At 40.9% G+C, this 27,221-nt stretch overlaps 1 protein-coding gene across 8 annotated transcripts in view; it reads left to right on the top strand.

Annotated features, from left to right (window-relative positions):
• The window catches only part of LOC409007 (heterogeneous nuclear ribonucleoprotein K), a 91,289-nt gene that overhangs the window by 42,133 nt on the left and 21,935 nt on the right, over positions 1–27,221 (top strand). For 5 of the 8 annotated variants that reach the window (XM_006561820.3, XM_006561821.3, XM_006561823.3 and 2 more), the window contains 5 exons: positions 3,980–4,095; positions 5,915–5,971; positions 10,046–10,089; positions 16,938–17,061; positions 17,940–18,050. In XM_006561820.3, the coding sequence (XP_006561883.1) occupies positions 3,985–4,095; positions 5,915–5,971; positions 10,046–10,089; positions 16,938–17,061; positions 17,940–18,050 (447 nt within the window). In that variant the 5' untranslated portion in view covers positions 3,980–3,984. The remainder of the gene's footprint in view (positions 1–3,979; positions 4,096–5,914; positions 5,972–10,045; positions 10,090–16,937; positions 17,062–17,939; positions 18,051–27,221) is intronic. The other 3 variants (XM_006561825.3, XM_006561826.3, XM_006561827.3) reach the window with 1 other exon arrangement.

Here is a 27,221-nt window from a genome sequence, read left to right on the forward strand (position 1 = left end):
TTTTATAATACAATAAATTCTCGTTTTCTTTTTATTTCTTCGAGACGTCGAAATCCAAAATTATTTTTGGCCCACTCTGTATATATATAAATTACAATCTTTCTTCTTTTTTAAAATTCAAGGTTGCGCCACTTTTTTGACTCGTCCAGACAATGACAATAAATCTATTCTCGTTTTCCTCTTATTTACTCGTTTAAGTTCACGCCAGTTTTGGCCCACCCGGTATAAGGCTTACAAATAACACGGTACGCAAACAGTTGCGTTTCAGACGCGTGGAAAGTTCATCAAGTTCAAATTCCCGCGTCAGGTTTAGCGAGTTTAAGCTACTTTCAGCTCCTAATTGCGATCTCCCCTTCGACCCGGCTTTGATGCCCTCCATCCCGTGCCCCCATATATATCAGCCCGCCGACCCTTTCGAGTGGCGTGCGGACTGGTTATGGACTGGTTAGTCGATGCACCGCTGCCGCCACTGGACTCTTCGGCGCCTCACGCTACCCTCGTTCCAGACTCTGTGGCGCCCACTTTCATCCCTTTCTCTCCTCCATCTCCCCTCCCCCCTCTCTCCTTTCGCGTTAAAAACGGGTGGCGCGTCCACGAAACGCGACGAAGAAACCTTGCCGAATAATTGATACACGCGCCCTTTATACAACCGATAAGATCGATTTCCTCTTCAATTCCGCCTCCAATCGAAAGGTTCGATTACCACGGACGAAGATGGAGAAAGGAAAGAAAGAGAGAAAGATCGAGTTACGATACGTGACAAATCGCCTCATTTTTTAACGTGGAAGATACGCGGTTGATAAATTTCATACCCGCCAATATCGGAATATCGCCGCGTTACGCGGAAATTACCACCCCTCCCCTCCCCCCACGACCCGTTATTTTATCATTCGTGTCTCTTCTATAGAGCGATCGACTGATCCAATCCCCCCCCTAATGGTCGTGGACGGAAGGTGGAGGAGGTGGGTCTTTTCGAGCTCGTGTCACGACACGGTTTGGTCACGCACGCTTGCTTGCTTGCCTGCTTGCTTGTTTGCTCGCTCGCTTGTTGAAAACATCACGGTAAAAATAAATCTCGATGTTAAGGAGAGGAACGGCGGACGCGGTCCATGGCCGCGTATATTTCTTCCCGATTTTTTAAAACGGGTGAAAAAGGGGAGGAGGTGGAATTCGAAAACAAATTTGTTGACGAGATATGGCGAAACATTTTTCTTCTTCTTTTTTTTCCAAGACGAGCCAATGGCGCGTGGTATTTTATATTTAGATTCTTTTTATCTTGTTCCTTTTCTTCTTTTTTTTTTTATCATTTCCACGAGAGATTGAAATCGTTTGATCAAATGGTTTTGTCCGTGGATCCGAATGGATCGCGCTACACGGGGCGGGAATTGATCGAGTTATCGAGACGAGAATGTTTCCGGTTGTTCGACGGGGCAGGAAATTGCTTCCATGTTTTTTACGAAAAATTCACACCCGTCATCGACCGGGCCGAGGCGCGGGCAAACAACATTGTCAAAGGGAACAAATTTGTCTGGAAAGAGTCGGCCGCGTTAATATTCATCATTGATCGAATACCGCGAAAAAATACGAAGAAAAATATATAACGCGTTCCCCCGGAGGAATTGAATTATTAAAATCATCACGCGCCGATAAAATTTCGCGGAACAAATTTTCCCTTCGAGAGAAGCTTTGCGATTCCATTTTCCTTTATCCGTATTCTCCTAAATACGTAATCGTATTTGTCCACGAATTTTTTTTTCCGATCGAGAAGAAAACGTTTATCGAACACGATCGAAATTTTCCACCTTCGTCGCGCGTTCTCGATTTTTCGAATTTTCACATTTCCGCGTCGATGATTCTGTTCACCTTTCTACACCCGTTAAAAAATTCACGTTTTCCCGGGGAAATTGGAGATTCTGCCCGGGATTAAAAAGCGTGAATCGAACGTGGGCGAACGTTAGAAACTTTCGAAATTCGAATCTCGCGAGAACTCGTCTGGTAAAAAAAAAAAAAAAAAAAAAAAGATCGATCCGTTAACGAAGCGATCCCATATATTGGAGGATATTTCTCGTGACGCGAGTTTCGTGCCTCGTGATTCTTTAACGAGCCGCGAAACCAACCTCGCCTTCGCTACGCTTCCTCTTGCGCTTTTCCCTGCCGCCTCTTCCCTCGCCCCCCATCGCCGCAATCAAATCGAAACGACGAATCGCGCGCGCACGGGTCGCTGGTCACCCTTCGAATCGCCTCCCGGTAAATTATTTACGTCGCGTGCCGTCGACTATCGATTCGTCGTCCTGTCCGCTCGTTCCCCTCCCCTCCCTCCTTTTTTTCTTTCTTTCTCCCTCTTTCTCTCACAGACATTTCGTCGTCGTCGTCGTCGTCGTCGAAAAATCGATCGAGAATCCGATCGGTGGTGGAAAAGATCGTATACGTTATGTTACGTATCGTTTCTGTTACCATTTCGCAATAGAGTTTCGTCGTCTCTCCAATTTCCACGCTCGTCGGCGAAAAATTGATCGAGGATACGAGGGTCTGGAGGAGGTGGTCTCTGGAAAAGATTATATTATATATTGTTACATATCGTTTCGTTGCTATTTCGTAGTGGAGTTTTTATCGATATTTCGTCTGTCCAATTTCCACGCTCGTTGAAAAATTGATCGAGGATCTAATCGGAGGAGGTTTCTGGAAAATATACATACGTTAAATATCGTTTCTACTTTTTTTTATTTCGCGGTAGAGTTTCGAAAGTAGGGTAATTTCTCTTTTTCTCTCTCTCTTTTTAAAGAGGACGAATGAATTTTGTCATAAGTAATAAGTTTATCGGTCTCGCGAGATTGCCAGAATTGCAGAAAGATTTTTATGCGGTTTATAGCCGGTGATACGACGCTCTCGGCGGTCGGAAGGAAGCAATTTCGAGGCCCTAATTGCGCCATGAATCTTGACGACTCGGGGACCGGCGCGCCTCCAAAGATTCCATACCGAAGGAAATATCGTTTGCTCCGCTCTGAATTAATAGGCGAGGGTCGCGATATAAATGCTTCCGGGGGTGGAATAGATACGCGTTCTCGTCCGATCGTGAGAAAATTCCCAATCATCCCCTGACCCTGGTCCCCCAAACTCGCTTTCAATTCCTCGTCGAAAATATTTATTATTCTAGGAAAAACATCCTTATATATCCTTAAAAATCATTTACACCACGTTCCATTTCTAATTTTCTACGTCATTCCAAAAAGTTTCTCTCCTAATTCATTCTTCTTATTATAATTGGAAAATATTATCATGGAACAATATTCAGTACGTGCTTGACGTATAATTCAAGTCACAATTCATAAAATAATTGGAATCATCGTACACTTCTTCAACTTGGAAACGAAACGTGGAAGAAGAAATTCGCTCCTACTTGAAGGAGGAACGAAACCTGTTACATCAAAACGTTTCGAGATTGACGAACAAATGGAACAAATTCAGTGATAGATCGGATCGTTTAATCTGAAACGTGCCCGAGTTACATCGGTTTCCCATGCCGTCCACGTCATTAAACCGAGCGATTTAACGGACAATGAATTGCATAACGTTCAACCCTTTCTCCCCCCTCCCCTCCCCCGCAAACAAACGGTAACAGGAATACGAAGCATGTTTATAGGTTTATTACGAATTGCGGTCCGCGTCGTTGTTTCCGGGACGCGTGTTGAAAATCGAGGGGAAAACGTGGTTTCCCTCCCACAGGCGAACTCGAGCACGTGACGAACTCTGTCCTCGAATTACCGCTCCGTTGCTTTTTTTTTTTTTTTGCTTCCAATTAGCGCGATTTATTCGATTGACCCGAAAGTTTTTTTTTGTTATAGATAGACAGAGTTAGATAATGACACATTTTTCTTTCTTTTTTTTTTGGATTGACTTTGAATAATATAATAATAATAATAATAATAATAGTAATAATAATGGAAGGATAATTGAAGAGGATTGATGTTTTCTGTTGCAGAAATAATGAAGAGAGAAGCTGATGCAGGCGCTATGACAGGTTCTGGAGGACCGACGAGTCCTCACAAGCGTTACAGACAGGGTGACGATGAACTTCGTCTTCTGATCCCCAGCAAGGTAAGATTTTTATCGCCTATTCTCGTCGAGTCCCATGTTGCGAAACCAGTTTCGCGAAGTTAGAAGCGGCGAGTCGATCGATCGATCCCTCCCTCTTTCTTTTCAAATGAAATTTCACGATTCAAGCGTGTCCCATCCGCGAATCAAAACGAACGATTATATAAATCCTGCACGATTACGTAAACCGTCGAGCAGTGCTCTCCAATTTTCGAGGAAATGTAGTTTCCAGTATTTTTTAAATTTCGACGAACAGAGAGAATAATATCCTCCATCCCAACGGTTAGTTTTCTTACTTTCTATTCTCCGCTTGTTTCACTCGGAGTTTCGACCGAAACCGAGCAAAGTAGGCTATATACCACTCTCGATCATTCATCAAATATAACCACCGCGTATCAATTCTCTTTCCTTTCGAGCATTTTTCCATTCGAGTATCTCTCGTGAAAGAGCAAGTTCCAAATCTTGTTTGGAAAACTCGGACAAACGAGTTTTAAACAGCAACAAGGGGAACGTGAAAAAAGAAACTTTTTTTTTTTCAGTTTCACCTTTCGAAGCGTGTGCAATTTCCTTTCCTCCAACGTTCTTCTCTCAATTGTTAAATTTCCAAACGAGATTACGCAACAATCTTTCCAACCGTGTTTCCCTCGAGCAGATAAGGTTTGTCAAACGCCGCTTCTTGCACGTTCCCTTTCTCACGCGTGCCACATAACCATTTTCCACGATTTTTTTTTTTTTCTCGGCGCTGGTCGAGCAGAAGCCGCCCATAATTTCGTGGCGGAACGTTCGCGATCGCGGAACACGATGCTCTTCCGGTCATTGTCGCCGTGCTCGGCAAACCAATTTTCTTCCGCTTTCTTTCCGCCCGCCGGAATTTTTCGAAACCCGATTCCAATTCTTAAATAAATTCGACGAAGTAATTTTTCTTTCTTTCCAAGATGAAATTACTTGGAAAGTGTCCTCTTCGATGTAATCTCTATTTAAGTTTGAGGTTTTATTGCGTGTAAAAAACAGCCTTTCCGCGATCTCTTCATTCTCTCCTAAGAAGAAGAAGAAGAATCGTGCTCAAGAATTGAGAGAGCACGTACACCATATATACCGCGCGTATGAAAGAAGAGAAAAGGAGGGAGAGAAGGGAAAAAAAGAACCCATATCGAAATTCGTTCGCGTCTTAATAAAACGAGATTGCGTCGCGAATGGGAGGAAGGGAGGAAATCGATCGGGGGACGGGCGAAGGAAGGGCGCTCCTCCTCGGCTGGATGCTCGTGTTCTCTTCGATTTCGCGATTTTTATTGGAGAGATCGAGCACAATGTCGACGCGAGAAGCGTCGGTGTCAGGGTCGATCGATGGACGCCTCCTTCCCTTCCTAATGCAATCCTCGAAAGGGAAAACGCGATTAAACCCGTCGCGATCGGCGACTTATCGCGTGGAACGTGGCCAACGAACGAAAGGAACGGCCTTGCTCGATCACGAAAAATTGGAGCGCGAGTTAAAACGCATCCCCCGTGGCTGTGGGTCGAGGCCGGGAACTTGAGTCACGATTATATATTTTAAGATCGCGTATTTTAACGTTACTTTGCTCTGAAACGATTCGTATCGTTCTTTGAATATGGTGAATAGTTTGGAGAGACTTCTCTTTTCTTAATCGCTGAAAAAATTGAACAAAGGGTGTCTCATTTGTTTTTTGGAGAATGCATATTCGATCCACGCTCGTGGGATGCGAAGAATACGAAGAATATCGTTTCGAAAGAAAAGAATCATTATTTATTGTACTTTTCTCCTAGTATTTCGTATGTGAAAAATCTGGAAATTTTTGGATTGCAGGTAGCCGGTTCGATAATCGGCAAGGGTGGCCAGAATATCACCAAACTGAGGAGTCAGGTAAGCCGTTGCTTCTTCCGTTCCCGTCGTTACCGTATCCCTCGATCTTGTTTCCTCTGTCGTTCGTTCGTGTTCGTGGGACAAGCACGAGAGACAGAAGAAGTATAAACGATCGGAAAGAGAAAAAAAAAAGAAAAGAAAAGAAAAGAAAAGAAAAGAAAGATGATAGACAAGAAGAATCCAAGTGGCGAAGTGTATAAACTTGTCGAAAGTTTTTAACCTTTGGCCGGAACGATTGATTCTCACGAATCACGAATTTATCACGAGTGCTAATATTTATTCCGACTTCTTGCTACGTAATTATATAATAATCCGTCGCGCGAATTTCTAGAGACGACCACACGTGTTACGTATTGTACATTGTCTATCGATCGAGCTCCTCCGATTAGCTGGAATGTTTAGGAAAGGCTCCGATGAGTGTATTTCTGAAACGTGTGTGCAAACGTGAGAATCGTGTTTGCTGTGAGATTATTATACCGTTTTTCTCTCCCTCTTTTTCTCTCTGTCTCTCTTTCTCGAGTTGTAGTATGTAGCCCGTTTTTTCATTAGCCGATCTAGCAGAGTATTGTTATTATTATTATTATTATTGTTGTTGTTATTATTATTATTATTATCTTTTTTTTTCTAGAAAACTATAAAACCGTTCGTCCTTTTTACCTACATACAAATATAAATGCAATATATATATATATACATATATATAAGTATATGTATATATATATATATACATTTACATACACACACACGTACGAAATATCTTCATCATATTTTTCGTTCTCGAAGTTAGACGAAAGTTAACCTTAAACTCTTCGTCTATCCATCGCGTTCACTTTATCGACAGATCATACATACATACATACGTATATATATACGAATAAAATAAATATATGTATATATATATATATATAAGTATCTGCCCGCTCTCGACCGTCTCTGGAAATTGATCGAACGCCGCCGCCGCCGTTTCCGCGCGAGAGTAAAACTGCGTGGGCGTGAAACTGCAGCCGACCCTGAACGATTGATTAAAGATGCGGCTCGAGTAAAGCCTGTTGCACGCGCGTACACCCGATCGAACCTTTTTCTTTCTTTTTTTTTTTTCCCCGATTCCAGCTCGAAAGGATTAATTATCGATGGTAATGAGTCGGAACGAGCAACGTGTTGCAATATGCGATATAAATTACGACCGTGGGATATATCGAACTTAAACTCTCCGCTCGAACGAAGGGAGAGCCCGTGGAAAGGAAAAGGGGAGGGAAAAAATTATTTTTATGGATCGATTGTGCGAACGAGCACGCGTGTAAAGAATTCCGTTTTAAAGAATTCGCGCCAATTGTAAATGAGCGCTGCTGCGTTTTAAATTTTACTTTGAGTTCCGCAAGGAAGAGAAGAAATATATATATATTCATATCTTGATTACGATTTTATTCACACACGACGTTTTAATTATGATTCGGTTCGATTCGGTCGAGCACGTAACAGGCATTGCGCTTGCGAGTATCTCGATCGATGTCGTTGTTGCGCAACGTTCGATCGTTTGCCTCGGTTTCTTTCTTTCCACCGTCCTTGAGACGCCGAGAGCTCACCCCGCGGAAGACGAGCACAAAGGTTCGCGATAAAATTAAGAAGAAATTTAGCCTAGTGTGTCTCGATGTACACTCGGGGTTTAGGATTAGATTAAAACGAGTTTCTCCACTGTCGTGAGAGAATCAAACGCGAGTTTAAGGGTCGACGAGATTCGTTTAAGCTCGCGTTTCGATCGACCGACGGTCGGTGCATCGTCGAGTCGAGTCGATTCGACGCGCGTGTATTTCTTTTTTCTTTCTTTCTTTCTTTTTTTCTTTCCTTTTTTTTTTAAACGCGGAGCGGACGTTTTCAACCGTCTCTCACGACGAAACGCGTAAAAGAGCACGTGGATTCAGGGACAAAATAGAGTGGAATTCGACGCGGTGAACGCGTTGGGCTTTTAATCGTTGCTCTCGAGTGTCGTGCATCTTGTTGAGAACGGGCGGAGAGAATGAGAAAGAAACTCGTAGCCGATTCGTTATTTCCAGTCTATGAATTTTCTCGAGGAATGCTTCACGCCTGAATCTCTCGGATCCACGGAATTTTGTTTGCTCCCCAAGAGAAATGCGAATGTAATTCTTTTATCTACGAAAGATTCGATCAATCATCAGAGAAAAATCAAGTAAAATTTTCACGATCGAATTTAGTTATTGCTGAAAATTATTCTTTTAGATATTCAATCGTTTCTCTCGAATAACGAGCAATCTGTATATAAAACCAGCGAAAATTATTATAAACGCGTATTGAATTGACCGAATTGATCGTAAACGAGTCATTCCCACTCGATCTTGTCCCTGATCCTAAGTGTTATAACCGTCGAAGCCGGTTCGAAGTACGTATTTTTTGAGCGCTCGTGTATTCGCCGACGAGAAGGCAGCAAAGTATCGCATGCAGAGTGATCCACTCGCCGTCGAGTGATCTACGAAAGCAGTGTCGCTCCATCGCGATATCAGATCCTAATCTCTGTACGCATCTGTCGATGAAGAAGAGCGAAAAAAGAAAAAGAAAAGTCTCTATCCCGTCATGATCGACCGATGTTGATTTACAACACCGTTGTATATAACAACAATCGTGGGATTATTCAACGGCATGGCGCTACTACTTTCGAGTCGATCGGCAGAGAATCACCCTGTACAACAGATCCGAGGAGCGAGAGAAAGAAAAATCTCGAGGGATAATCGCGATATTTTCATCCTTTCTTTTTTTTTTTTTTTTTTCTTTCTTTCTTTTTTACTATCGTCCACTCGATACGTCGCGCGTCCGCCATTGGTTGCTGCGCCCCCCCTTTGCGGGCCAGCTCCCTGCAGCGCGTGTCCCTCGTTAAACGGGGGGAATTCTTTATGTTCGGACAGCGTCGCTCGTTTCGAGTTGGAAACAACATTTGGGGAAAAATTGTTGTCAAGTATTGCCGCGCGTACGGAGAAATATTTGCAAGGTAATAGACGATAACAAAAGTTGGATGGAGATTGAGATCGGTTTAACCGACGTAAGCTTGCGCGATGTGAGCTTGCGATCAAGTCTTTCATCCAAGTTTGACCAATATACAGCCACGAATTATACGATCGGAAGATATCCCGTTACTTGTGTCACTGGGTATTAAATAATGTTTCGTCGCGCAAAACAATTCATCTCAAAGGATCAAAGGACTTGGACACACGTCAGAATAAAGAGTATGATAAAATTATTATCGGGGAATGGCCGATTTTATTTTATTACATATAACTCGAGCCGGAAGTTGAAGAAAGGAAGCGAGAACGGGTCGGGAGATTGCGCGTTGATTATCGAATTCCTTCCTCTAATTAGCCGATTACGAACGCGGACGAGAAAGAAAAAAAGAAAATACAAAGCGAAAGAGGGAGAGTGGAGGGGGAGATTGGAGGAGAGCGAATGCCCGCTTTCGCATTTACTTGCAGCAATGTACACAAGTAGAAATATATATTGGATCGATAATTGGGCGAAATTTGCGGTTTCTCTCTCTTCCTCTCTTTCTCTCTTTCTTTTTCTCTTTTGGTATTTTTCATTTCGAAGGATGGAACCGCTTCCGAGTCGTTTCTCCGATTAATTTTTCAATATAAAATAAAAAGGAAAAGAAAAACGTGCCGCTCGTTCGCACGCAAATATTTCTCCGATCCGCGATGGCGAGGAAAGGGAGGTTGAAAACGGGACCTAGATGTAGCGCGGGAAGATGAAGGGGTGAGGGAGGGAGGAAGGGAGGGGGGTTAGAGGTATAAAAATACGGAAGGAGACAAGAGAAGGGGTTAGAAGATTAAGCCGCGAAAAATTAATCCAGCCGTGAGAGACGTGATGTCTAACTTGGTTGATGATTTGTGCCCTGGCCCCGCCCCAACCCCGGCGTTGCCCCCCTGGTGTTGCCCTGCCGTTGCCCTGCCGTTGCCCTGCCCGGAACGACGGACCCTGACTTGATCGGCAAATGGACCACCCTACCAACAATCGACAACAACCACCAACCAACCACCAATGAACCAACCACCAACCACCACGGCCCGACAGTACAAAGCCTCAATCATTGTACCCGATTGCCCCGGACCCGAACGGTAATGACCAACACCACTACTTAATGTCTTATTTTTCTTTGTCTCTAATTACAAGAAAATACCTTAAACGGCAGCGACCTCATCGATCGCTCAGCTGTTTTCTTATTTTTTTTTTTTTTTTTTTTTTTTTTAAAGTCGGAACGACAGCGACGTTCTCTCTCTTTCTCTCTCTCTCTTTCTCTCTCTCTCTCTCTCTCTCTCTCTCTATCGATAATTCTTTTTCTTTATGTCTGTCTATCTGTCTGTCTGTCTGTCTGTCTGTCAGTCTGTCTGCCTGTCTGTCTGTCTGTCCGTCCGTCCGTCTGTATATCTGTCTGTCTGTCTATCTTTTTTCACCTTTATTCTCCTCCTTCTACTCTCTCTCTCTCTCTCTCTATTTCTTTTTTTCCCTGTACTCTTTATCCTCCTACTCGCAATACCAGCCTCCCCTCCCTTTCTCTCTCTCTCTCTCTCTCTCTTTCCCTTCCACCCTTTTCTTAGTCTTTTTTGTCTATCCGTCGGCTTGTGCCTTCCTCAGCCTTGTACCTGTGTCCTCGACCAGCGTCTCCAACCTCATCGTTTCGCGATGATTCATCGCTCGCTTCGACGAACGAACGAATCGCGCTAGTGCGGGCCGAGTATAGGTATCGAAGGCGAGGAGGAACACGGCACGAACGATAGCACACTCCCAGGGCGCGCGTGACTGCACCTGCCGTCGCTCGCGGTTTTCCACGTCCCTTCTTCGTCCATCCTCCTCCCCCCCTCCCCCACCATTTCTCAGATCTCTTCGTTCGTCAACGTTCTCATTCTCATTCGGCTCCGTCTCTCCATCCGCCTCTCCGCCTCTCTTCTCCTCTCGAAACTTCTCGAGAGTAATCAACCGAGAGCGAATCGAAAACGTGGATCGAGAGGGGCGGGGTGGTAAAACCCTGTTCTCGCGCTTGTCGCTTCTTTGCTTCTTCCTTTCTCCCACTCCTCCCCTCCCCTCTCTCGTTTTCTCTCAGGAGGAAAACTCGTTCCATTCCAATGAGTTGGGATGGATGGATGGATGGATGGAAATTTTCACGATCGAGAATTGCAACTCGCGATCTCGAAGGAGAAACGAAATTTCTTCGGTCGTTGCAATTTCAAAATGGAAAAAATTATTCCAACGAGTTAGCGATAGCGAGAGGAGTATAATACGTCTTTTTTTCCAACTCGCGCGAAAAACACGGTCGATCATGCATCTCGACCGTGTTTCCAAACCTTTCTTCCACTCTCATCCTTAATCCACCCCTAATCCTGTTATTCTGGTGCAGTCTCTCTGTCTCTTTCTCTCTCTCTCTCTCTTTCTCTCTGTCTCTCTGTACACGTCTCTGATCCCTTTCTGTCTCTCTTTTTTGTTCGTGTTTGCTCGGATCGTCTCGCGGTGCGCGGAGACAAAACACGCCCGACATCACACATGGTCAGAAAAATGACAATACTTTGTGGCCGGGGAAAGTATAATGTGTACATCGTGCCTTGTGTCTCTTTCTCTCTTTCTCTCCTCTCTTCTTTCTCTTCTCTCTCTCTATCTCTCTTTCCTTCCTTCTTCTCTCTTTCATTTTCACATTCTCTTTATCTCTAATTTTTTTGTGGCTAACACGGATGCTAATCCGTGGAAATAGGCGGGAAATACTCTGCCGATTCCACGCTTAACGTCGATATGTCACGCTTACTCTTTTTAGGTACGCCCCATTGATCAGCGCACCATTGATCCACCATCATCGTCCTGGCAGAGATATTCTTTTTTTTTTTTTCTCTCTTTTTTTTGCCAACAAATTGTGCGATTATAAACCAAAATGTCCGCCGATCGCGAGTCATTACCGACCCGCTGTGCGATCCGCCTCTGTGTCTCTGCCACGTTTCGATCCTTTCGTTGCTGGCCTCGTTTCGGCCTCGTACATGCTCGTTCCAAATTCCTTGCGAGCCTAACCGCGTCTCCCCATTCGGTGATAAAATTCGCTCGCGATGGCTTCGATTCGTCGTGTCTTGAATTTCTTTTTTTTCCTTTTTTTTCTTTTTTTTTTTTTTTTTGATAGAAATTCAAAAGTTTTCAATTCGAGTCAGCAACGAAAGAGATTTTCACGCTTCTTAACGGACTCATTTAACGAACGTAGTTTTGATTTGAATTTTTTTTTTTTTTTATCACAAGAATGTGAATGTGGTACAATACGCGAAGTATTAGCGTTCAATACGAGAAGTATTAATTAAGCGGTCTTAGACTGTGTTGTAAAGATTTAAATTTAAGGATTGATTAATAATCGAGTTGTCATTTAGAAATTGATCGAGAACACATCTCATTTCGTGGAAACGGATTCTTTGTACAGTTCAATAAGCGATGAGGATTTATCGTCAGTCCAAAAAGATGCCACATTTTCGATTATAAATTATTTTTGTTTGCCGGTTATGGAAAACGGGATCCAACGGGATCGTTTCATAATCCATCGTTACATCGATTCGAATTTCGCATCTATAATTTCCACCGATGACGAGCAATTTATTTATGATAAACGAAATATTTAAATTACGTTTAAAAATGCACATTGATAGCCTACGTGGCTTCAACCGTAGATCGACGTAATTATTAATCGATTCGAAACTTGTGTTTTTGAGGATGCATACAGGATGCCCGAATATATTTTATCGTACAGGTTAATCGATATAATCTACGTAAAATTATCGACGCGAGCATCATAAAAATTTCACATTAACGTGAAACGTTTATAGCTTTTCGTGTCTTTAGAAAAATATTTTGTAATATGTATAACCGTTCCGTTTCATAAGCGTAAATAATAATCGAATATTCGTGAAAAGAATCGAAGATTCGAGATTCAATTAAACTCGATTGAAAGATTATCCACGACATCTGTGCGCGTTCGTTACAGATTAATCAAGAGAAAATATTCGATCTCAAACGATCGAAGACAGTTTCTCTTTTATCCCTTGCCGTTTTTAACAGAAGGAGATCCGTTAATTCAATTTTTCATCCCATCGATGTCTGGATCCTAGATGATACTCGTTGAAAAACCTCGCGATCGAAGCTTACCAGCAGATATAGTTTCTCCTCATTCTTTTTTTTTTGTCTCAGAAAAGCTTCTCAGTTTCATGGTGAATCCCGAGATCTGTGTATCCAGCTTTCATTTTCGAAGCTTTGTTGATGACTTTCGACCTTCGATACCTTTCCTTTCGAAAGGGACGAGTTAATGATAATAAACGCACGCTTTCGTTCTCCAAGGGAACGTCGAGTCCAAGTTCGTGATTGAAGCGAATCGGTTGAGAATCGGTTCTCAGGGAAGAGAAGTAGCACGGCGATGGCCGTTTTCACGGTTTTCAGGGAGTCAGTGGCCAACTGAAGAAACCAACCGTTCCCTCGCGACTCGCTATATCGAACGATCTCGTGTCTGGTGATCGCGAGACGACGACCGTTACGTAGGAGAAAAGCGCATGATTAACCCTCGACCAGTAGGGTGAACGTGGAGCTCTGTTCCCATAATTGGTAGGGTGGGATCGATTCAGAGGAAAGAGAAAAAAATACCAGCTGTTCGCGATAGTCAAGTCGAGTCACGCGACGGAGACAAGCCGTGCGTATATATATATATATATATAAAACCGTGGTTCGGTTGTGTCGATATGGAAACCGCTGACAAAGGAAAAGGTACGATGGCTCGATCATATTTACAACCCTGCTTGTAAAATACGTCATATGTTATAATATATTTTCGGATCCAACATGCTGCTTTTCCATCCCGCTGTTCAATTCAATTTATCGCGGGTTTTTGAGGTTACGGTGCGATGGCTCTTCCTATTTTCACCGCCAGGTGTCTCGTCGACTGTTTACTGTTTCTCAATTCGAAGGAAGTTTTTTTTTTTCTTTCTTTCTTTCTTTCTTTCTTTCTTTTTCTCCCCTGACTTTTCCTAGAATCATGTCTGAAACATCGTTCAATTATAATATAAGGGGGAAAAATTATAATTTTTTTTTTTTGAAATAGCAGGGTTAAATAGTTGCGATACAATAATGTCGATTTATTTTTTTTCTCGTTTCTTTATCTTTCTGGTGTATACGAATAGGGATTTCTTATTATTATTTATCTTGGATCGTTCTTGATTTATACCTCGAAGTTTTTTCGAGTCGTTCAAGTACGATTTTATCCCTGCTCGCATGATTCACCACTCTGCATCGTATTGTCTCACTTTCTCTCTCACCGAACGTGTGACTACTAGTACTAACACTGGATTAATTTTTTTTTTTATTTATTTATTTATTTATTTATCATTAAAATTACACGTCACTAAACAAAAACACCGAGGAATTCAGCTCATTCTGTCTGTGGAAGATGAGGATTAACGTGCATTCACATTTCAGCCATAGTGAAAAAAAAAAAAAAAAAAAAAAATAGATAAAAAGCTAGATTTCAGCTTCGCTGAGGAAGTATGTAATTGTTCGTTCCTAACTTCACCCTACCAGTCGAATGGTTAACATTTAAATAACAAAATAATCATCGCGACGATCGAAGGAACGCCATTCGTAAGGGAAAGCTCGCAGCTTTTTATCTTGCGACACGTAAAAGGCTTCGGCTCTGATAAAAGAGGGATCGATAAAAGTGCATTGCTAAAGAAGTAGCGATAGAACAATTTGTGAAATAAACCATTTAACGTATGTGTCAATAGAGTTTTTTTTATTTTCTTATTTTCTTTCAAACACACAACGATGGCCAGTAAATTCTCGATTACCTCGATCGATATATTTTTTACAAATATCTTTTTCTTTTTAATAAATTTAAAAAGATTAAATTTCTACTTGCGATAGAAATAAGAGTAAAAGTAACAGAGATGCTGAATTCCATTTTTTCTCAAATAAAAAAAAAAAAGGAAGATGGACGAATTTTTAATCTCTCAATAACTTTTTCTCGAATTTTCATTTTTCGAATCGAATCTCCATTTTCAATCTCTTTCCAGAATTTCGCTGGCCATCGTCGAATTCGATTTTTCCAAAACGAATAGAAATGGATTGATTTCGACGATACGTAGCTGGCTTCCGGCTTCGTTCAAGCACTATCTCGAAATTAGAATACATTATCGGTGTCTCGGTCGAAATCGAATCGTGTCGAACGAAACGTAATTTTCCTTCGCCAGCCAACCAAATGCGAAAACAAGTCGCGAGTGAAGCGCGCTATTCCCGACTTTCGGCAGCCTCTCGCCCCCTCTCGTCGCAATTGTTATCCGAATCGCGACCATCGATCGAGTGGATACAATGTGAAAAACTGGTGGAAAATCCGGTCTATGATCGGGAAATATGATCCCATTCTCCTCTCCCAACCCGTTCGGATATCTGAAAATTGCGCGGAAGATGAAAAATCTTCCTCGTTTTCTCCTCGCGTTGCCCCCTATGTTCCAAAAAAAAAAAAGAAAAAAAAAAAACATGGAAACGCCTCCAAATTGACAATTTATTCGTGCGTGAAAGTTAATAAACTGGAACTACCAAACCATGTCAAATTAATCAGTCTCGTATTTTTCTTTTTTGCAATAATTAAAAACGAATACAAGCGTTTATATTTTAAAAGTAGAATAAAATTTTTTCATTCGAACTTTTGCTTTTCGATTCACTAAATTTTCGATTACGGCTAAAAATAATTAATTTCTCATTAAATACGAATAAACTATCAATAAATTCACTCTAGAATGTGAAAATAAACAAAAAAAGAAAAAAGAAAAAATTGGAATGAATTTTTTTCATTCAAAAATTATTTTTCTTTGATACATTCATTTTAGATTTTTCAAAAAAAAAAAAAAAAATATGGAATGAATTTTTTTCAAAAATTATTTTTCTTTGATACATTCATTTCAGATTTTCTCAAAAAAAAAAAAAAAAAAAAAAAAGTCAAACTTAAAACGTAGATTTTATTTTACATTTTTTTGCATATTTTAACACGTAAAATAAGCATTTATCGGTAATATATTCGTATCTAATCAAAAAAATAACTAATTTTAACTGTACTTGAAAATTTATCGGAAATTTTACTTAAAAACAAAGCCACAAATGAAAATAGTTCATTTATTTTCGATTTATTTATTTTCCTCCACTCCTTATCCAATTACGGGATACTTAATTTTTAAGGATAATTCTTTGTTTTCTCCATCTACAATTTTACTTTCGATTATATCGATCGAAGTAAAGAGAAGGGAAGAGAAACGAGACGCGACTTCTTGGAATTTCAATCAACGAACTATTAGAAAAAAAAAAAAAAAAAGAACGGAGGAGGAGGTAGTCCTGGTGTTTAATTTGCGTTTCGAAAGTTCCGTGTTTATCGGAATTCCGTTTCGTATTTAGCGGTATTTCCTGTTATCCGTGTTTTTATTCAATAACCCATTTAACCAACGGTGATTCCACCCGCCATTCACTCGAAAAGAGACGAGAGGCAGCTGATCGTTCGTGAATCTCGTTCGTGATTAACCCGAATCAATTCGATCATCGCGTTTGCCGGCCGATTAAAATGTAAATTAAATAATTCGATAAAAAATTTTTTTCCCGAAAGCGGGAACAATGATACGAAGTACGAAACGTGAAATATTTTCGAACGGAGAAAAAGTGAAACGTTCAAAATTCGGATGTGAAGGAAAAGAAAAAAGAGATGGATACTTTTTTTTTTTGTAAATCGATCCGAAGGAATTCTCGCGTGTTTCTTCGCGATTAATTTTTCCGGGTGAGGGTGAGGGAGGGGGAGGGGGAGGGGTGAAAATTCGCCGACACGATTCGATGTAGAGAAAGGCAAACGTGTTGTTATAGCATATCGTAATATATCGCGTTAATGGCCGATCGGGAGTAATTGTTGGAGTGTTTTTGATTTTAGGGTGCTTACCATCAGCTCGGATCTGCCCACCGTACTCCAAGTGTTGAACGAGGTCGTACCTAATCTCGAGGAGGTGAGTGTTGCTACCAGAAGAGGATCACACGGGAAAAGAAATGACTCAATCGTGAGACTTTTCACATGTTTTTTTCTTATTTATTAGTAGAACATGTTAAAGACATAGAGATATAGAGAGGGATATGATTCGGAGAGGGGGAGGGAGGGAGGGGATTGGTTCGATAATTGGTTCGAGCGCCTTGATTCATCATTTGAATTATCATGCCGTGACTCATATTCTTGAGTCATCGATCGTAATGAACACTAGAAAGAGACACTTGCTTTATTTACATCGATAATCTCTCTACAATAAGGTTTAATTGGATACGAAATTATTATATTAAATATCTTGTTTGAACGAATAATCTAATTGACAATAGGGTGCTGACCAATATACCGTTCCATCTCACGGAAAGTCTTATGTATTAAAGGGGATCGCATTTTAGTTGCATGGAATGCATTCTAGAAATTTAGAGGGTTAATCTGAAATTTAAACGAAATTCAAAGGGGAATATTTCCTTTTTTTTTTTTTTTTTTACTTTAAATTCCTTTCATTTGCACGGAACACACGTAGTAACGTTTCCATAAGTAGAACGATCGATGCATCCGATTTAACGACAAACGTGGCGACAATGATATAGAATCACGTTCCAAAGAACACACGATCTTATGAATATTTATTATCCGTTCGAAGATCAGCAATTAACATAAACCTAGAATACAGAGCAACGCATTCAAACTATAAAACTGAGAACTAAAGATCGTTGGAAAAATTATAAAAAAATAAATGAACGAAAAGATAAGCGAAATTTAGCCGAGACGACAAGACAAGACACAAGTAGAGCCATTCGAAACGAACAGGGCAATGTTGCCAAAGTGTATATCGAACAACGTGTAAACAAGACAAGACGAGACGAGAGAAAATAAATGTTGGAAATGGATTTTCAGAACGGATCTCGACACGGGAGCGACGAGATCGACGTGCGCATGCTGGTGCATCAGAGCCAAGCCGGATGCATAATCGGCAAGGGAGGTTTAAAGATCAAGGAGCTTCGCGAGGTAAGTCGGAGAATATGATACACTCGTATACGCCGTTTAACACGCGTTATCCGCGCGGGACACGACATCGGTTTTACGATTGTCACGTTCGACTCCGTGCCAAGGCCTCCAGCGTGCTCATACGACGAATTTAAACCGTTCTCGAGGCCTTTTATACGATCCTCTTTATTAATGGACAACGGAGTCGGTTTCGCTCGCTCGCGACGTCTTCCAACCGAGATCCGAAACCGTTTCCGTTTCCGCTATTTTTGGACGCCCGCCTTTCGATCGATACTCCGCCGTTTCATTTTTACGTCGATTACGAAATATATTTATCGTGGATTTCATCAAGAGATTTAACATTCATTCTCGTAGTAATTGTTGTCTTTTTTAAGGAAAATATTTTTAAAATATCGCAAAATTTATTATTTATCTATTTATCTATTTTTCGTATACGTTTTAGGGTAGAGAGAGATAATTACTTGTCTCTGGAGTAGAAAAGTGAGAGCATTTAGAAAATTCAATTGGGAAGAGATTTCTTCTTCTTCTTTTTTTTAGAAAGTGGAAGAAATTGGAATTGCTTACTTGGGATAAATACCAGGATCGAGAAGGTTATTTTCCAGTAGGGAAAATTAGGTCTCGTAAATGGATTAGAATTGATTTTAGTGGCATTAAATCATTACCCTCGCGGCCGATTCGAATAGCCTATTGCACAAGCACCGCTAATAAATCTGGAATTCACCGTCCACGGTGATAATAAGGAAATTATCCGCGTTTCCTGTCGTTCTCCCACTTCTTGCCTCGCGAGAATCGTCTCTGCTTCTCCACTGAAATAAAGAATATCTTCCAAATGGATCCTTTTCTTTCTTCCTTCCTTTCTTTCTTTCTTTCTTTGTTTCCATCCGCAACGAGAAACGATTAATTCCCGTTCAATCGTGGAACAAAAAAAAAGTCACTCTTAGAAGAATCTAAGAAAATGGATCGAAGTTTTAGAAAGGAAGGAACAGTCTCGAAGTTGACAAATGGAGCTAGCAGGGTGGAATCGAGCTTGTTTTAATTAGGGAAATGGCGGATTTTACGTAACAAGCATGGACGAAATATAATGGACAATATATCCAGGCAGTGGAATATGCAACGTGGCCAAGTGGCTCGTTACGTTTTCGCGTTGTACGAGAGGTATAACCAACCGATATATAGACCTTTTGTTCCACCAGCCACTAGACTGGCTGCCGTAACTTTTCTTCTTTCGAGCTTCTTTGTCGGCTTCTTCCCTTCTTCTTCTTCCCCCTCCCCCCTTCCAGGATCCCGTCGATCTTGACACACTCTCCTGTTTACTCGATGACTGTTCGAGCTGTTTCGAGGGAAGCGACTGTTTCATTCAAGTTTTTTTTCCTACTTGAAATTTTTCCTCGGAAATTAATTTATCGAAGGACAATGTCTCTTTTTGAACGGTCGAAGCGAATTTAAGAATCGATTCAGAGAATAATTGAACCGACTCCGCCATATACATTCGAGACACATAAATGATATGGTGAAAAATGTTTCTTTAATATTTCTATAATTTTTCCCTAGATAGAATAGAAGAGAGATGACAATTGGCGACATCGCCAGAATTGTTTCATCGATCCAATTCAATTCTTGCTCCGTTCTCTTGTAATTGAGAGGAAAGGAAATTCGAATAATTTTCGAGGAATTCTTTCACCAAGAATTCGTTCTCTCTTCTTATTTTCGCGCGAGCTTGATCCAAAAGTTTAACGACCTCGCGGCTTTCTCCTCGTTTTCGCTCTATCTCTCAAACATTCGTCGACTTCCCCTTCTCTTCCTCTTCTCTGTCAACAGTGGCGATACTTGAGAGCACGCTGTTAACGCGGGCGCAATATTTCGACCCGAGATACGCTGCCACTCGTTCACTGCGCTTCCGCGATCTCCAATGTTCCAAACGTTCGAAGCGATAAAACCGGCTTATATCTCTTCCTTTGTGCTCACCCTAATTTCTAGATACGCTTCCTCGAACGCACAGGTGAACAGATTTGGGGGGGGAGGGATCTCCCATTTTCACACCACTCCTCTTGTCGTCTCCTCCAGAGTCGAAACAGAATTATTATCGTGGTTAATGAAGAATAATATGTATTATTCTCGAGGCAAAAATTTATTTATTTATTTTATTTTAAAACAGAAATATTTAAGGTTTTGTATTCATTTCGTATCTGAGAAATTTTTATTGCTCTCTATTCGTGAATAATTCGCGTTAATTTTTTTTATTCTTTGTTATCACCGTTTTTTAACATTTCCAACGTTATTTCCTTCGAAATGTTGAACACGGTTTCACAAAGTTTATTACTGGACACGGGTCGTCGTCCAGTTTCCTCGTCGCAAAAGCTCGAATCGGTTGCTGCCCGCACTCTCCGTAATTACACTCGTCCAACCCCTGTTTTGCCCTCTTCTCCTCGCTCAATTACCGTGACACGTTTTGAAAAAGTGTATTTCAACTGGTTTAACGTTCGTTATCCAGCCCGAGGGGGGGGAGGGGAGGAGGAGGGGGAGGCGAGTGGAAAGCCCCCGCCGATTCCGTGGTCGCATTAAAACTTTTCGTTCGCACCTATCTCCGCCAGATGTCTATTCCCTCCCTCCCTTAAACTCGATACGCTGTTGAATTTTCTTGGAGAACCAACTGGTCGAGAACGATATTACCGCTCACGCTTCTATTATCGAGCCGATGATTTCAATAAAGGAAATGGAGAGATAAGGGACCGTGGTAAAATTCCGTGACGCGAGTCGATGCGATGATTACGTGTAGATAACGCGTGACAATACGATAGAAATAGATGTTATAAAACAAAATTGTTTGTTAGATCCGAATAATAAAAAAAAATTAGGATGCAAGGATTGTAAAAAAAAAAATTCACTCGTTATTTTCACATTTTGTGAATCGATGAATAGAACGAAACGGAAGAAAAGTTTTTGAAACATCGTAGAGTATGGGTTTTAATACGTTTTTTTCACGTGATCATCGCTTAATCGATAATATCAATCGTCGAATGTAAATTTCTATTCGCTCGAAGCTGCCTCTAGATCCTTACGTAAGCGAGTTTTATGAATTATACGATCATCGCGTAACAGGTTTACATTTCGTTCGCGTAATTGTATCGATCAGTTTGATCGATTATCTCGTCTCTGCTTGCAAATGAATTGGACTGAGTTGAAAATTGTGCGATAAAATAAAATAGTCGAGCGCGTTGACGGAAAGCGATTTTAAAAAAAAAATTTATTACAACTATTCGATCGTATAACACATTTATCGATATTGTTTATTTAACGACAACTTTTAAGAATAGTTTAAAAAAAGTTTATTCATTTACACGATGAAATTTTTTTTTTTTTTTTTATCTTTTATTTACGCGCGATAAAGAAACGAATTTATAGATGTCAGTGAGAAATACGATCGATAGTAACTGCGCCATCTAACGTCCTCGGCTAAAACTTCATCGTGCGTCGAAAAACTTGAACGCATAAATCATTTTTACCTTTCTCCCTCTTTTTTTTTATCACGATCTTTGTCCACGTTAGGGAAAAAAAAAAGTAATAGAGAGAGAAAATAAATCAAAAATTACAACGAGATAAGAAATTTCGATCCTTTTCGATCTATATCTTTATAAATAAATATTATTTTTTATTGTACAACAGAATCGTTTAAATCATCGAAACTCTTCGAAATTCTTTCAAATTTCTAATTTTCGTTTCTTAATAAATGAATAAATAATCGTGCACCATCGATACTCTATTTCTTCGCGTATTTCTCATCCACGAGAGATTATCGATTCATCGAAATTCTTCTAAAACTTGCAAAAATTATTGCGTTTTGCGAACGCTTAATTTTGGGGGAAAATTGCAGCTTTAAAGAAGAAAGGGGAACGTGAAAAACACGGCGGGATTCCGGATCACGATGCGACGAGTCGTTTCTTTTTAAACTTTCTCTCTCTCCTCTCCCCTTTCGTCGAAGTTTCTCGTGCTTCCTAAATAACCGCGCGACACGGCAGGGGGTGGCAGAGGGCCGTCGAGGGTTAAAAAAAAAAAAAAGAAAAAAACCTGGCAAAGTATGAAATTAATTCCAAGAAAATACGCTAGATAATTACGCACACGCGATGCTTTTATTATTATCCATCGCTTGTATCTAAGCGTACATATATTATCCCCGTCGATTAGTCGATTTTTCTTCTTCTCGAAGAACGCGTCTCGAAAAGGTCGAAGGTGCAGCACGATCTTTTATAGAATTAGAGATAAAATTCGTTAATTCGTGTATGTTTCTCGTTTCGTCTCCCTTGCAATTTAAATTACTTCGAAAAGGAAAGAAAATCCCGCTATTTCACATGCACGTCAAAAGTATCTAAGGAAATGTAATATTATTAATAAATGTTACTTAAACATTTAATATCGTAAGTGAAATTAATTTTTTGCGAAAGGATCGCGTAACATTTTTTTTTAGATTTAAAAATTACTAATATTTACATTATTTGTTGGCTACTTATATTATTGTTAAATAATATAAACAATTATTTCCGACTCCGTTTATATTAGTGCTTGTAAACGCATTAACGATAATTTTTCGGTCGATTTCGTTATTGTTTTTTGTGGTAATTTCTTTTCATACTTCTTTTAAATATTTGTACACCATTTATCTTCCGAACCACGAATTATTCCATTGAGTATATTATTGCTCTTTCATTTACACATAAAGCATAATTTTCACGCGTAAAAATAAATTTTATTATACCATAACATTTTACTACGTTCACATTTACAAAAGAGAAAATAATGAAATAAATTCTTTTTTTTTTTTTTTTTACAAAACTCGAAAATAAAAAAGTATACTACATATTTTTGAACAATGATACAGATATTGTTTCATCCATGAAGGAAATTGAATTAATTCTGTGCGCAGATAGATCGACAAACTTTTTTTTTTCTTCGATGCTTTAAAAATTGTAATCTCCCCTCCGGCACGATATTCAACCGTTCCCCTTCCCTCACTCTCTCTTTCTCTCTCTCTCTCTCTCTCGGTAATCGCACAGCTGATCGATACAATAATTCATAATCGCGTCAAATACACAATCGCACACAGTCGCACCCTGTGTACGAGAGATACACGAAGGGAATATACGAAAATGAATAGTTAGTCGGGCTTCAAGTTTTCCCGTGTGTTCTCTGACCGCCATGTGTTGCTATGGGCAGTTCTCGAAGGTCCACGCGGCACGCAATCCAAACAGGTGCTGACGAACCAGGTAACGGACGGTTTCCAACAGCTGCCACGCCAGGTGCAGCTACCTTCCCCGGACACGGGGCAACAACAAGGAGCTTTTCACGTGCGGCCACCACCTTCTCTTTCCGATTTCCTCCGCTTCTCTTCCTACCCTGCTAAACCTATACCAAATATCTTTCCTTTTTCCCTTTTTCTTCCTCCTCCTCCTCCATTTTCTTTTCCTTCGTATCTTCCTCTTCGTCCACTGCGATTACTTGTCGAGATCCTTCCAATGTTTCACAAATTTAACATTTAGCTCTAAGAACGAGTGAATCATTGGGAAATTTCTTATTATCTTAATAGGTTGAAGGTTTAGCTCGATCGTTCTTGATCTAGATCATAGTTCAAGTTCCTCAAAGTTCCTCAAAGAATCGGGCAGGAATTTCAAATCGAATAAAAATACTGGAAAGTAAAAGGTATCTCAAATAGTAAAAATCGGAAGAAGTCAAAATTTTCTAGATTCGAGAATTTCGAGGAAAGATGACTTTTGAAGCTGGCCGGAAACGTGGTTCCTGCCCTCCCTCCCTCGAATCGCGCACCAACTCGAACAGCCCGCGCAACTTTCCCTTTTCCACGGTTCGGATGACGATCCAAAGCTGCACGTACATATATATATATATATATGTATATATATAAGATCCGTGGAATAATGAAAAGCAGCGGCTGGGTAATTCCGTTCGTGAATGAATGAAGGTGGGTGGAGTCTGTGAACAGCGGCCGAAACGGAATCAGGGGCGCATGACAGTCCTTCGAACCCTCTGCCTTTTCAGTTCCCGGTCGATCGTCCACGCGTGAGGATCCTCCACTTCGTCCTACGTGCCCCTACTACGTGTTCCTCCTCCTTCCTCCCTCCCCACAGTTTTTCCTCCCGGCGATCCAACGGATCGCTCGCTTCTTTCGCCGCGATCACTTTCGATCTTGGTGCTCCTCGAAAATGTTGTGCCGCCTCCAGGATTTTTCAATTTTATGGGATTTTTTTGAAGAGATAGAGAGAGAGAGAGAAAAAGAGAGGGAGAGAGAGATAGGTATGAATATTTTTTTTCTTTTTTTTCTTTTTAATAATTTCGTTTATCTTTTTTTTTTCTCCTCCAACTCCTTATGATGTTTCTTTTTTGCGATAGAAAAAGATTCTCTTGAGATTGATTTTTTTATTTTAGTTTCGAAAGGGAGAGTGACTTTGAGAAATTTCTTTTTTTTTTATTTCTGCAAAGAATACTTTCCATTTCCACGAAAGTTTCACGAGATAAAAGCGTTACAACCGACCTATTCTTTCCAATGGAAAGTTATTTTTTTTTTTTCCTTTTCCGTTTTCTTTCTCTTTTATCTCGACACTTTCGGATGATTTAAGCAATTCACGCGTAATAAATGCTTTGGCGGTTTTCCGTTCACTTTTGTTCTCAAAGCACGTTTTCCACGAGGTTTCCGTTTATCTCATCTTTCGAATTAGAGCATAGACGGATTTAATCGTATAATACCCCTCATTGTGTCCATCTCGGATGGACGTAGGTGTCGAATTCCACGTAGGAAACGGAGAATGGAAGTCGAAGAAGCGAGTTATAACCATGAATTCCTGCTATTTCCGGGCGGGCCGTCGAGAAAACGAACGAGATCGTTCCTTTAACGACCACCTTTTCGGGAGGGAGGGGAGGGGAGGATGATACTATCAGTTCGAAAGGAAATCCGTGTGCTTTTCCACGTATTCACACTTCCCACGCATTGCTACTTTTCCCAAACTCACTTTTCTTCGAACCTTATTCGCGGATCGCCAAATCTCTTTGCGATTTATTTGTCTCAATCTTTCCATACTTTATATCATATCTTTGCACTCGAAAAATATAAGCTTAATAATACAACAAGTGAATCATGTATTAAGTTGATCTAATCCATCTCGAGGAATTATTCTCGACGGAAACTTGTCACTTATCAACCATCGCGAAAACTCCAATTTAATTCTATTCGGGGAGGTAAATCAGATGAAATCGATGGAATCCGTTCAAGTTCACGATCTATAAAGAGTTATACACTCTCCATCTTACATAATCCCTTGGAATTTCCCGTGGAAATCCCGAATAAATCTCTCGCCTCTCCTTCTTTCTCGATCCAACCTTCGTTTCAACCTGGAAATTACGGATACGTGGAAGCGCCGTTTTCAATTATCCGTTCGTTCGCAATATACCCAGTCCGGGCCTCGCGGTTTCCAACCGCGAGAAACAACGCGAGAAATAACCCACGCCTCGAGGGTGAGCGTAATCGGCTTTCTTCGCTCGATGTTTCCTTCTTCTGAGGTAATTACGTAACACGCACACGCCTCTCTCGAGACGTAAGGTCGGCCGATGACGGACGTAAAAAAATGCTCGTGCGAGAGTGATCCTGGTCGTCGCCGCCCCTTCTCTCTCTTTCTCCTTCTTTTTCTCTTCCTGTTCCTCTTAGAAGGGTGGCGCGAAGTCGAGAGAGAGATAAGCGAACGAGATCTCGCGTGTCATTTCGCCATAATTCTCGAGCGTAATTTATGCTTTTCGTAGAAAAGCTGTTGGAAACGGGGGAGGAAGGGGGATGGTGAAACGGAGAAGACTAAAAAGGGAGAGGAGAGGGGAGGAGAGGGGAAGAGAGCGAGGAAGAAGGGAAAAAGAAAGTCGAAAACGCGAAAAGGGAATCACTTTGTCGGGATATCGTATGTTTTAGCTACTTCGTAAAATAAACAGCGACCGTTTTCCTCTCCGGTTTCCTCTTCCCCTTTCCCCTTCCTCTCCCCCGCCTGTCTTCTTGCAGCAGCTTGCATTTTCATACGATGTTCCCCCATCCCCGTCCATCCGAGCAAACCACCCTCTGTCGGTGATTGTTAAGCGAAAGATAAACTTTGGATTCGTACTTTCATTCCGATATTCTTTTCTCTCTCTCTCTCTCTCCTCATTTTGTCTTCTCTATTTTATTTACCGTCGCTGTTTTTATTTCCTTTTTTTTTTAGACCAACCGACATTCTCAACCGTTATTTTCCTTCCCCGTTTGTTGTTTCTCTTTGTTATCGTTTTTTTTTCTTTTTTGAAACCTCGCTCTCTTCTCTCGCCATTTAGTTTCAATTTCTGTGTCACTTAGACATTTCGAAAACCGTGATTCCCTCTTAATCCCATTTTCCTCGTTATCCCTCCCCCTTTCTCTTTACCTCTGTATTCCATTTTACGCACCCCATGCGTAAGTCTCGCCCATCAATTCATCTCGTTTCCTCCTATTTTATTTTTCTTCTCTCGTCGTTTACAATTTTCTTTCTTCCTCTCCTTTTCACGATTCCTCGATTTTCTCCTTTCCTTTTTTTTTTTTATTTTATTATCGGTTCAAATTCCTCTTCGACAGAGAGACACACCGGTTACAATACGCTCTCGCTTTAATCCTGCCCACGCTCTTTCTTTCGTCTCATTTCATTCTTGCCCTTTCTTTTCCTCGCGTGCTTCCACCGAATTCTTCCATGCCTATCTATCTATCCATCTTTCAGCACGCCATTGAATTCTCCTAGTGTCTTCGTCTCGTCATCCCAGAAGGAGAAACGCGAGGGAAAAGAGGGAGGGGAAGCAGCAACCCCCTACACGCGGCTGTATTCTTACGCAACCAACCAGCCGCACCAATGTGCTCAAAGACTGTTTATTAAAAAGCTTTTAGCGATATTAGACTGTCCACGAGAAAATTTCCTTCTTCGAGGAAACGAGGTGCCGCGAAATTTCGTCCTCTCCTCTCCATTCGTCATCGAATTACGGGAAGTGAAAAATTACGCGAGAAAATTCGCGAATTTAATTTGCGAAACTCCTATTCCTTTAAAGATACGATAATTTACGGACCAATGGTGTTAGAACGGAAAATTGTGATAAATAGAGGAAAAAGAAAGGGAAAGGAATTTCGTAAAATTT

This window comes from Apis mellifera, linkage group LG9 (genome assembly GCF_003254395.2).
Source record: "Apis mellifera strain DH4 linkage group LG9, Amel_HAv3.1, whole genome shotgun sequence".
NCBI classification, from domain to species: Eukaryota; Metazoa; Arthropoda; class Insecta; order Hymenoptera; family Apidae; genus Apis; species Apis mellifera.